Raw genomic sequence first — 12,887 nt, 5'->3', positions numbered from 1 at the left:
TAGAATAACAAGACTTTGTTCTTCCAGAAACAGTTCAGCACTTGTTCACAGGTTGGGTTTGATATTGCACTACATTCATTTATTTTGATGTAGCTGAACGGGTGTGGTCCAATTTCTGGAAGGAATGTGACGATTTTTTACAGCCGTAGAGTCCAGCAAAATAAAACCTTAATGATTATACCCGCACTGCCTGGGGTCATCTGCGATGGGGAAAGTCAGCATGTTCTTTGTAAGGGAATAATCTGTTCTGCTGGCTGTGATTTTCATCTTCCAGCACACCTTTCTGGAGAATAAAAAGAGAATGTGTGTGTGTATGTGTGTAACCATGTCAATGAAAACCATGTAATGATGCCTGCATTACCACAAAGATGCTCATGGGGGCACATAAGAGCATTCAAATCAGTAGGACACTTGGGCCTCGTGTTGTCCAGGTAGCAGTGAAGATTCTGCTGTTAAAAGCGGGAAATTACGCATAAATGATGGACTAAACAAGTTTTTTCATAACTTAGAATGATGATCGAACATATCTGATTATTAATTCTTGTTTGCAGCTTCAAGGTCTTCACCCGCAGCCATAATTGGCCAATCAGCAGTGGGTGCCAAAGAGATCACCGGCCTTCTGACATCGCCTAAGTAAGTTTTACGTGCTGAAAATATAATATTTTATATCTAGTATTGTGAGATTTGTATACATCTCCAGTTTAGGGTGGTGGCACACGTGCCGTTTTGGCTGCATTTGCAAACGCAGACCAAGCCGCACCCACCGGGGCATTAAATTAACGCAAAACACCGTCGGCTCGTTCCCGATCGCAGGCGTTTCCATAGAAACGCTGATGCGATTCGGCCGCAGTCCGCCCTGGTTGGTTTGCATTTGCAAACGCAGCCAGCAGGTGTGCCACCACCCTAAGTTGTTTCTGTATAACTGCAGTATCTTGTGTCTTGTCTTACTGTAATGTATATTTTCTCTTTAACAGACTGGAAACTCTCCCATCCAGTGCCATCACTTCAGCCCTGATTCCCAATACATCGGCCCCTAGTGCGTTTCACTCCATCCAGAGTCGGCTTGCTTCCAGTATTTCACCTGGTGTGCAGCACCCACAGTCAGGAGCCTTGACAGGTACTGCCACATGCTGCTTATATCCACATGAAAGGCACTTAAAGGAACGCTCCAGTCAAAGCTGAGTCATTGCATAATGCATGTTACTGGGCCTGAAGGGAAGACCAGGACTCATTTTCATTGTATTCCTATAAACTGGAGTCATGCCCCTCCTTTCAGGAGTGTTTCTATGGGAACCATAAAACAGCAGTATAACTTCATTTTAAGGAAATTAAGTAAAGAGGGTAGGTGTGAGGAATCAAGGACATCTACCACCAGGATCATGATTGTAAATCGACTACGCTTACATACTGTTCTGTGCTTCCTCTGGCAGGATCCGCACCTCTTTTAGCTTTTTATCCCATGTTTTTTTTTTTTTTTTAAAGAGTTTTAAAATTCTGCAAATTAGCCTAGGCAACTCACACTTATTTTGCATCATTTTTAAAGCCTTTTATTCTTATAAACAAGGGCGTAAGAAGCTTAAAGAAAAGTGGTTCCTGTTGGTAGTGGTTCCATGCTGGTAGTGATGGTCCTTTTAAGTCATGCTGCCCATAACATAGGACATATGTCTTTATTCTGGCTTCATTTACACCAAAAAGACAAGGGACCCTCCCTGGTGGGAAGATACTTCCTTCACCAGGGCGTGCTATTACGCCCAGCTACTGGCGCCGGTACCAGAAGCAGTGGGTGTCAGCTGAATATTACAGCTGACACCGTTCTCTAACACCCGCAATCAGTGGTGGCGGTGTCAGAATTTGGTGCAGTAAACTGGACCGATGTAAAGACAGTGCAAAGTACAACAGTTTGACCACCTTGGATAGTTCAGTACCCCCCACCTAAGAATGTCTCATCCACGGTAATTGATAGTCCTGTCTCCAGGGGCATCACTAAGCAGGATCGCCTGATGTCTCGTGCATGAGACTGGGAGAGCTTGAGTGCTAAACTGCATCACAATCAGCTTTGAGGTGGTTTTAGGTGAAGTTTTGTCAATTTCACAGGTGAAAGACATGAACTGAATGGGTGAATTTGATCTTGAGGGTGCTGTCACACATCACGTTTACTGCATGCGTTTAAAAACGCATTGCTACAACTGAAAGGAGATTTGCCTAATTAAACAGCTGTTAACACCTGTGTTTACAAAATGCATGCGTTACCGCATGTGTTAACATCGTAGTTAACAATGCATTAACAACCGCATGCGTTAACCGCGATGTTAACGCATGCATTAACAGCTGTTTAATTAGGCAAATCTCCCTTCAGCTGTAGCAATGCGTTTTTAAACGCATGCAGTAAACGCAACGTGTGACAGCACCCAAAAGGAGAAAGCTGTTCCACAAATGTCATTCACCTGTTGGTTTGATGTCTTTCACTTGTTAAAATAAGTAGTACCACCTAAAAACAACTCAAAACTAATTGTGATGCAGTTTTAACTGCAACGTGTGACCGCACCCTCCACCTCTGTGAATTGATGCAACAAATTTTCATCTCAGTAGATTTTCTGGCTGATATTACTTTGCTGATCAGAAACATGACCTGAAAGGTGTTTAGTTGCTGGGCAACATACTGGTAGTGGTTTATTGGGTTAATTTTGATTGATACAATGCTTCTTTTGTTAGTTTCATATGCAATCACATTTGGGGTCATTTACTAAGGGCCCGATTCGCCATTTCCCAACGTGTTACCCGAATATTTCTGATTTGCGCCGATTTTCCCTGTATTGCCCCGGGATTTTGGCGCACGCGATCGTATTGTGGCGCATCGGCGCCGGCGAAAATCGGGGGGCGTGGCTGAACGAAAACCCGACGGATTCGGAAAAACCGCCGCATTTAAAAACGGAAAATGTGTCGCTTGGGACGCACTTACCTGCACTCAGCCGGCCTCGGTGAATTCCGGCGCGTTCAGATGCTTTTCAGCGCCGCAGCGCCACCTGGTGGACCTTATTAAATCCCGGCCGGACCCGAATCCAGCGCAGAGAACGCGCCCCTAGATCGCGAATGGACCAGGTAAGTAAATCTGCCCCAGTGTCTGTACATTAGGCCAAGATAAGTAGATCTGTCCTAACATGTTGTGATAAGATTTCCTGCAGCAGCAGTTCTCAGCAGTGGATTTTAACCACTCAGTTCTGTGTAACTAGACTTCATACTGAAAAACATTCTGTACATTTTAGGCACAAGTGCCGGAGCCTCTGCTAGCAGCCTCCTGCAAGGATTAAGTTTTAGCCTTCAAGATATAGGAGGCAAAACCGCCGCGCTCCCTAGTACTACAGCAAACACCGGATCCACCTCGCAGGTAATTTATACCTCAACGTGTAGAGCAAAGTTGTTACATTCATTGGTTGCACAATTGGATACAATTATTTGTGGTTCTTTGTGAAATACATTAGTTTGAGTTTCTTTACATTTTGAGTATTTATTTATATCTTGTGTAATTTAGGATAACTGCATACATTGCAGAATTTCTGCAGGATTTACCCCAGCAGTAATCCCACAGCCATTTCACAAGAATCAGAAACCAGCTGCAGTCGGCAAATTTTTGATGTACTTTATTCTGTGATTATTTTTTCTCTCTTCCTGGAGGAGAGAGCTCTAACTTTATTTACATTATAAAGGTTGATTCCCGCATCATGATCCACAAAAATAAGTGATATGTCGCTCATTTGCTGCAGATGAGCAGACATTTTTTCCCCAAAATGTGTCTATGGGATTGTCATACATCACTACGATGCTGCTATACTATACACACTACAATGTTACTGTATTATAATGGGAATCTGCTCCACAGCAAATCCTCACATCATACGTGGCATGTGCAGGTACCCTTCTTCCACTCATCTGAACAGACACCTTGTAGCAGCATATATCTTCTGCTGCTTCCATCATTAGGAATATTAGCTGCTGGATCTGCTTGTCTTTTAAAGTGTTTCCAAAAAAATTGAATAGGTCAAAAAAAATCGGAGCTAATTAATATCTTAATTCATCTTTAAAGTAGTGTCCTCAAAAATCCTGAAATATGCATAAATTATAGAGTTAACTGCGTTCCTAACATAGGCTTAAATTTTAGAGTTGTTATGCCGTCTGCTTACAGTCCCCACTAGAGGGAGGATGGTGCTTATGGAAAATCTGTTTAGATCAGTCTCTGATGAGGCTGTAAATAGTAAGTGCCTTCATCCCTCTGGTGGTAGCTGCATGCAGTGTATTAAAGAGAAGTTCTAATGTTATGTTTATGCTACTTATTATATTGGGATATTTATCGATTAATGTGTGTGTATGTATGAATGTATAGCGAGTGCTGCTGAATTCTTTTATATATACAATACAGACCAAGAGTTTGTACGCACCTTCTCATTCAAAGACTTTTAAGTATTTTCATGACTTTTGTAGATTCACACTGAAGGCATCAAAACTGTGAATTAACACATGTGGAGTTATATACAGGCGGTCCCCTACTTAAGGACACCCGACTTAGAGACAACCCATAGTTACAGACAGACCCCTCAGACCTCTGGTGAAGCTCTCTGGATGTTACTATAGTCTCAGACTGCAGTGATCAGCTGTAAGGTGTCTGTAATGAAGCTTTATTGATAATCCTTGGTCCCATTACAGCAAAAATTGTTTAAACTCCAATTGTCACTGGGGCCATTTTTTTTTTGTCTAGATCTACAATTATAAAATATACAGTTTTGACTTACATACAAATTCAACTTAAGAACAAACCTCTGGACCCTATCTTGTACGTAACCCGGAGACTGCCTGTACTTAAAAAAAACTGTGAAACATCTGAAGATATGTCTAATTTTCTAGGTTCTTAAGAGTAGCCACCTATTGCTTTGATTACTGCTTTGCACATTCTTGGCATTTTCATGAGGTAGTTACCTGAAATGGTCTTCCAACAGTCTTGAAGGAGTTCCCAGAAATGCTTAACATTTGTTGGCCCTTTGGCCTTCCCTCTGCGATCCAGCTCACCCCAAACCATCTCGATTGGGCTCAGGTCTGGTGACTGGAGGCAAGGGCATCTGGCGTAGCACCCCTCACTCTTCTTCTTGGTCAAATAATCCTTACACAGCCCGGAGGTGTGTTTGGGGTCATTGTCCTGTTGAAAAATAAATGATGGTCCAACTAAACGCAAACCAGATGGAATAGCAGCTGCTGCAAGATGCTGTGGTAACCATGCTGGTTCTGTATAATCCCCAACAGTGTCACCAGCATGATTTCAGATGTTTCACACTTTTTTGTTAAAGGACACCTGTCATCAGGTCTCTGCCACTAGTCCTGTCACTACTACCTGTTGGAGCAGCTCACAAGGATCCCATCCCAGCCTTTATCTAGTTATTTCATACATTAATTATTGTAAAATCATCTATTTTTTATCATGTAAATGAGGCTGGTCACATGGTCAGAGACAGTGATGTCACCCCTGTTACCCCTCCCCTCTCCTCCCCCTGCTCATGTCTGTGTGTAATGTATAGTAAAGCATGGCTAGTGTGTGTGCTGTACCTGCTGACATGCTGCATCCTCCTAATATACAGGTGAGAGACACAGACATCAGCTACACATGAATCTGACATGTTCTGCTGTAACATGGCTGCATCCTGGAGCTGCTGTATCTCTCCTATATACACACACACATACACACACAGGCTGCAGGGGGCGTGGCCACCAGCACCAGGAAGCACATCATTATACAGCCTCTCATCATTATACAGGCTGTCAGTCATGCACTGGGGGTGTGGCTGTGCCTCCCACTCATGAATAGAGTGGACAGCTTGAATATGCTAATGCTTCATTGGACATTTCACAGGTCATTTGCATACAGCTTTAGGACCTCATTGCTTAGGTTTACAGGCATGTAGAGGGACAATGAAGGGATAGAGGCAATGCTCTCTAATGGCAGTTTATGAAAATATATTTAGTTTAGGGGGGTTATTTTGCATGACGGGTTCTCTTTAAGTATATAATTACACATGTGTTGATTCATAGTTTTGATGCCTTCGTTGTGAATCTACAATTTTTATAGTCATGAAAATACAGAAAATCATATAAAGTACCCAACATGGTATTAATTTAAAAAGTCAGCGTGCAAAAAATGACACCTTACACTGCTCTGTTAAATACGTTTTTTAAAAAAGGTTAGTTGCAAGGAGTTAATTAAAAAAAAAAAAAATCATAAAGTTTTTATACATTTGGTATCTCACCCAGAGAGTAATGGAGATGTGTCATTGGGCTGCACACTCAACGCCGTAGTAAGAGTTGCAATTGTTTAAAGTCCCAGGGATTTTGTTTGGTGCTACTAGGAATTACAATTTATTATATTCTAATCAACAAAGAGGCAGGCACTGATAATCACAATCAATCGTATGAAATTGGTCATGCATCAAAAATACATCTCAAGAAATTAAAGAACAAAGGGATGCAGTAGTGACCCAAATTAACAACAAAAAGAATCTTTATTATATGAAAACAACATACAAGAGATAAAAGCATCTAAAAAATGCAACCCAATGTGTTGCATTACACACTGTGCTCCTGGGAGTACAAAGCAGGGCTACAGTGGCATTCCCCTTCAACACCGCCTAGAAATGCTAAAGTACAAAGAGAACAAGCCAACTCAAAGCAATAAGGCAGTCTATGCAAATCCAAGGTAACTCCTATAGTAATCTAGACCCAATGCATAAATATACAAATAACATCAATGACCAATACAAAATAGTAGAAAAAAATGTAAAGTGCATAAGTATAGCAGCAAAGAGGAAAGCGCTTTCCACATGCTTTGGAATGGATTGTAATGTATGAAAAAATAAAGAGTGGCAGAGTCTCACGATAAGTAGAAGGCAGGTTGGGGGGGAGGCGAGACCCCACGTGTTTCGTCACCAATGTGACTTCCTCAGGGGTAGACCACCCCAGTGGGGAATGCCACTGTAGCCCTGCTTTGTACTCCCAGGAGCACAGTGTGTAATGCAACACATTGGGTTGCATTTTTTAGATGCTTTTATCTCTTGTATGTTGTTTTGATATAATAAAGATTCTTTTTGTTGTTAATTTGGGTCACTACTGCATCCCTTTGTTCTTTAGTTTCTTGATAGAAATTACAATTTGTTCAACAGAAAATAAGATATTGTTCTGTAGGCAAAATATTAAAAAAAGGGGGCATTTGAAAGATGGGTAATAAAACAAAATAAAACATTTGTGTTGATATATGGGAGTTTGAGTTGATCTCCACATTGTAAAAGCAAAGCTTAGAGCTTTATAAGGATGTGTGAAGAGATAAGCTGAAAATTTTAGATGAAACCCACTGATCATAAAAGCAGAGATTCGATTAAGAAGGAAAAATCGACCCATGTAAGTTCTCCATTATTCCATAAATGCATGAATTAAATTCTAGACATTTTATTTGTGTTAATCCTACATCCATGTTCATCTTATTGGACCAGGAGATTGGAGGATATTTTATGCAACATTAAGTTGCAGCAGGTAAATGCAGTCAATGGGATGTATACCACTTTTTTAATCTTTTTTTTCTTTTTTTTCCATTAACTTTTTGTAATACGAAAGTAATAAGACTTTCTTTGTGACAGGCAATGACTGTTAAAGCTCCGGCCCCGCTCCAAGGATTGGCCACAATCACGACAGGAACTGGCACAATCCTGCGCACTATACCCGTCGTCACCGCTTCCTCCTCCCTTGTGGCATCTGCTGGTGGCAAACCAACTGCAATCCATCAGTTACTTACAAATGGTGGCCTGGCCAAACTGGCTAGTAGTATCCCCGGCCTGGCACAGTTATCCAGCCCTTCTACAGGTAACCATTCAGACAGGTGTGTCTATAATAATTCACATTCCCAAAGACAAAGAAACATCGTTGTCTCATTCTGATCCAGGTTTAAAAGCACCAACCACTATCACAGTCACTCTACGAGGTCAACCGAGCCGTATCAGCACCCTCAGCCAGGCCAATATGGGAGCAGGGTCCCAAGCCAAACAAGACGATGTGCCCCAGCAGGTGAGAACCCTTAGTGCATGCTAGGATGTTTAATATGGAAATATTCCCATGCCTTTCATGGCGCTGGCATTGTCATAGAATCCTCTACAGTTCTACGGTCATGCCCTATTTTTTTACCTGACAAAGGGGAAACTATGTATATATAATATTTATTATTTTAAATTTTTTTAGCTTTAATTAAGATTTATTTTTGCTTTCATCTGTGTCTAGGCACCCAACCTTTGCCATTTAGTTTCAGAGGCTACACCTCTTATAGAAATAAAGTAAACCACAGAGTCCACAAAACGTGAATATATTTGTATATAAGGGATGTTTTCTTTGTTACATATTTACTTTGGTATTTAAACCGTCTCAGACCGCCCGCTGACATTAGAAGCCAGCAGATTCAGGGTGTCAGAAAAACCCTGAAGACCCTAAGGAGAAGGGAGAAGCGGTATATTACTGTTTCTCACTTCTCCACTCCTCACTGCATCATGCTGTAGTATCCCGATGCATAGAGGAGCAGCGCTGGTACTGCCATCAGCTCTATAGACTCTAAAGGGGTCAATCGGATATGTTGGGTCTGATCTGAGCCAGTACAGCTCTGACCAGCGTTAGCAGTCACTGGGGGTCGTTTGCCCCTGTAACTGGGGCTCTTATAGATGCCTCAGTTACAGGGGAAAACTTGAAAAAGAAAAAAAAACTGTGGGGGACATATAAAGTAAAAACACACATACACAAAAAATATTAATTAATATTCATAAAAATACATTCGCATTTCCCCATATAATTAAAAAAAAAAAAAAAACCTTGCTACACTACAAAAAAAACATTGCTAGTTTCCCTGTTTGTCCGAAATCACTAAGGGGTTAATGAGCATTGAACAATATGTACAGTAAATTTGCGCAAAGAAGAAAATGTAACACATACATTGTGGAATGTAGATAAACTACTTTATAGATCTAAATATGGGACTGTAGGGACTTTTTGTGCTAAAACACAATAAAGGCTTTTACATTTTTTAGTAGGCAAGGCATATTAAAGCACCGTTTCCAATGGTTTTGTGATACTTCCACCCGGGTTTTCGCTGAAATCTCCGCCAGGTCTGCGCTGGTCAACCTTCTAGAGATTGCTCCCTGATTTTGGGAGGATTATCGTACTTGTAATGGAAACACTGATTACAATGGCTTGCCATATACCCCCAATAGCTGTCTGTCCTGCAGGCTTTTCTTCTATGTGTACGGGGGATGGTAACATGGAGTCCCCTTTAATCATGGCGCGTTGATAAACCTGGACAATTATAGGCTTACATGAAACCATCTAAAGTTTGCAACACCTTTACATTTAGTGGGACAATCTGTAATCCTTACTGAAGTGTTCTTTACAGGTTTCTTAGTATATATGAAATGCAGAACATCTGATTGACCCAATATATAAATTCTATAGTGATCTATAATTGCCATAGTATTTAGACCAGTAACTCTGCCTTCTTTCAGCCTTAGTTTTGACTCCTGTGTTGTTAGGAAGAACCATATTTTGCATGAACCGGCCTCTGAAACCTTGTCTCTGCTGTGATCTCCAGGGAATAGAGGCTACCTCCACCACGGTTTCTGCTAGTAAACTTCTCCCCCCTCTTGTGACAGAGCAGTGCAAGGTATCAACCTCCGCTGACAGGACTCCTGGGGAAAAAACATTGTCAATAGTGCGCGCTGTGACTCCTCCAGCAGGTGAGGTGAAGAGTTATTCAACCTGCGGCTATTCAGTAGAAACGTTTAATTGCCGGGCCACACCTTATTAATATTACCAGCTGTGGGAAAATGAAAGCTGAGCTCTGATTGGTTTCCATGGGCATCCAGAACACTTCTGATAAATCCCCCATTATGAATATTGTGGACAGATGATAAGTTTGCCTTAAAGGGGTTGTGCCAAGTTTGCAAGTTGTCTCCTATCCAAGCTTATCGGCGAGGGTACAACTGTGATCTCCGTGATCTGGAGAATGGGGGGGGGGGGTCCTGTTCTTACCAATAGGTGGAGCAGCAGGAGGGATACAGATGAGCACCGTGTTCTGCACTTTCTGAAACTCTCACACACCCTGTTCTCCATATCATTAATAGCAATTGGAAGCCCACTATTTAGCTTGTTCTGTGAATAATGGATTACTTGGAAACTTTGTAAGACCCCTGATGGTGCGTTCACACGTGGTGTTTGCATTGCATTGGTAAACGCAATGCAAATGGCACATGTGAACGAACCCTGAAAAACGACCCCTTTCACACCTAATCAAGGATGGACAACTTATGCATAGCTGGACCCTATATAACGTAGATTAGGACAAGCACTGATACAGTTTCACTTCCATGTGGCAAAGAGTCACGTGTAAGCAAAATATATTAGTTGTACAAATAATCTGGATTATACTTGGTCATATTTTTTTTGTATTAATTTTTTTCCCTTTGTTTTCTGTAGTAACTACAAGTCCACCCAAGACCCTGTACGTCATGTCAGATGCCAAACTTTCTGCACTTACTAAATCTGTGGGCAGCGACTTGACTTCTCTGCCCCTCAAACCTCTGACTCTCCAAAGTTCTTCAGCTGGTGCCGTGACTTTTACAACCCCGTCTCTTGGCAGCACATCAAATCCAGCCTGCACAGTGGTGCTGTCCAAGATTGGCCCAGTGTTACAGGCTTCTCCTAAAACTGTTATCTTGGCTAAGACTGAAGCAAGCGAGAAGACAGGAAACCACCTAAGTGCTGTGGAGAGCCTGGGCAGGGTACCATCTGTCGTCGATGAGGGCAGCACCATCATACACAGCCGAGAATCACTGGTCAACAGGCAGCTCCTGCAGCCTGCTCTAATAGCCTTGTCTGGCTCCAGCAATATGGGTCAAAATCCTGGGGCATCAGCCAATCAGAAATCACTGTGACTACCTGTTGTTATAGACAAAGCGAGACAAGCACATAAAAGCAGAAGCTTTTACGGTCACGTCCACACCGCAGACACAGGAAATATTGAATAAATATTACCCTGCCCGACCCATGATGTGGAAGTCGAGAAAATAAAGTTTACATATTTGTTGTAAACAATGGACAATTCCATTCCTGCTGTTCTGAAATCCAAAGACAATTTTGTTTGTTTTTTTTTTACTTGTGTTTGTTTGTTTTGTTTTTCTGTGTGTCAGATGTAAAATTTGAAGCATACGTTAAAAGGGGAACCTGTGAGGGGGATATGGGTCACTAAACCCCCCCCACCCCCCCACAGGTTTTTACGGATTCTGTGGTTTAGTGTCCCATAATCACCCTCTGTCACTGCTGTCCAGGGCTGCAAGAAACAATTATACTTGCCTGAACCTGCAAGTCTGTGAAACTTGCGCACTACACCTGGACTTTGCACTGAAGCAATGGTGTCCTCCGCCTGCCTCATTTGTGCAACCAAGAGGCGGCTCCAGGCAGTGGTAAGATATGGGGTATTTGGGACACTATATACCACCCATACACAACAACCTGTAGGTGGTTTGGTCTTCCAGTTCATCCTTACTGATTCCCTTTAACAATACAAAGTTTTCACCTGCATAACAAGTCTATGTGATGTTTGCAGGTTCTGCTCAGGAAAGAGCATGTCACATAACAGGTTAAGCGGCTCGGACTTTACCGTCAGTGTAATTTCCTTGAAGTTTAGACTGAAGAGACTCGCAGCACTGCTCTCCTTGTGGATATCCAGTAAAGTGGGTCTTATAATCTGCAGAGGAAAGTGGAGGTGTAGCTTCAAGCAACTTATCACAGTCCATCTATTTTATTTTCTCCTCTGTTAACAGGTTTGACCCAATATAATTTAAAGCGGTTGTGTGGTTCCCCCAGGCACAGGGTTCTGATACCTGGACCTCACATTGATCAGTTGTTCTGGGTACTGGGACCTTTAGAGTGGGCAGGTGGGTTGTCATGACCCTTGTGGTCCCAGCAGTCAGATACCAAATCACCTCTCATGTGGATAAGTTGAGTGTGAATCTTTCACTTGCATGTAGCAGGGGAGACGCATCTGCCATTTGGGTTACGTAGCTTGTATTTATCAAAGTGGACATGTCTGTGTGTAACTTACTGGAAACCAGTAGCATGACTAATGGATAGAAGGCTGACTGTATAGATAGCCAAGATGTATCAATTGTATATGTTTGTAAAATATGTTTAGAATATGGATTTTTTTTTTAGATCTGTATTACTTGTAAGATTATTCATCTTGCTGTACATTGCTTGTAATTTATAGTGTCCACTTTTAACAATGAATCTCAATCTATATGACTTGACGTATTGATTTTCTGCTGATTTTAGAGTTTTTATTGTATATCTCCACTCACATCTAAAATTATCCTCAAAATTGCTGATCTTTGTATGGCGATAGGTTATTCCAGGCAGTGGGCAGGCACCATTCAGCCCGACCATGTGAGCAGACAGGTGCCCTAGGGGAGGGGTGAGCACTGAGCAGGAATAGGACCTGCGCCCTTATCTTTTGTGGTGCAGCCGCCTAGTTCAGACATACACAATGCAAGTCTATGGCGGCCGTCAACTAGCTGCCGATTTTGCGACAAGCTCACTGCCGTCTTTTGCAGACGTGTCAATGCAGCCTAACCAAACAAGGTGGCCAGAAATGGATGGGATAAGCAGTCGGGGTGGATGCATCTTCATTTTAGTTTGACTGAATCCGGTTTTCGTTGTGTAAGTTTTGGGCCAGATACAACTGCAAATAAGTAAATGATATCTAAGTTGTAGTCCCTCATCCGGGTTTTCACTATATTTTTAAAACTATCCAAATCGATGGGAGCCAA

General features: G+C 42.0%; 1 protein-coding gene across 5 annotated transcripts in view; it reads left to right on the top strand.

Moving 5' to 3' along the window:
- Positions 1-12,368, top strand: part of KANSL3 (KAT8 regulatory NSL complex subunit 3) — a 35,743-nt gene extending 23,375 nt beyond the window's left edge. Inside the window, exons 17-23 of one of the 5 annotated variants that reach the window (XM_072148935.1) lie at positions 552-633; positions 975-1,117; positions 3,264-3,385; positions 7,668-7,890; positions 7,970-8,091; positions 9,653-9,797; positions 10,537-12,368. In XM_072148935.1, the coding sequence (XP_072005036.1) occupies positions 552-633; positions 975-1,117; positions 3,264-3,385; positions 7,668-7,890; positions 7,970-8,091; positions 9,653-9,797; positions 10,537-10,994 (1,295 nt within the window). In that variant the 3' untranslated portion in view covers positions 10,995-12,368. Of the gene's footprint in view, positions 1-551; positions 634-974; positions 1,118-3,263; positions 3,386-7,667; positions 7,891-7,969; positions 8,092-9,566; positions 9,798-10,536 lie in introns of those variants that run through there. The other 4 variants (XM_072148939.1, XM_072148936.1, XM_072148937.1 and 1 more) reach the window with 4 other exon arrangements.
- Positions 12,369-12,887: the final 519 nt, after the last annotated feature.

This window comes from Engystomops pustulosus, chromosome 4 (genome assembly GCF_040894005.1).
Source record: "Engystomops pustulosus chromosome 4, aEngPut4.maternal, whole genome shotgun sequence".
NCBI lineage: Eukaryota > Metazoa > Chordata > Amphibia > Anura > Leptodactylidae > Engystomops > Engystomops pustulosus.
The sequence above is the reverse complement of the archived record's forward strand: the minus strand, read 5'-3'. Positions and strand labels throughout refer to the sequence as shown.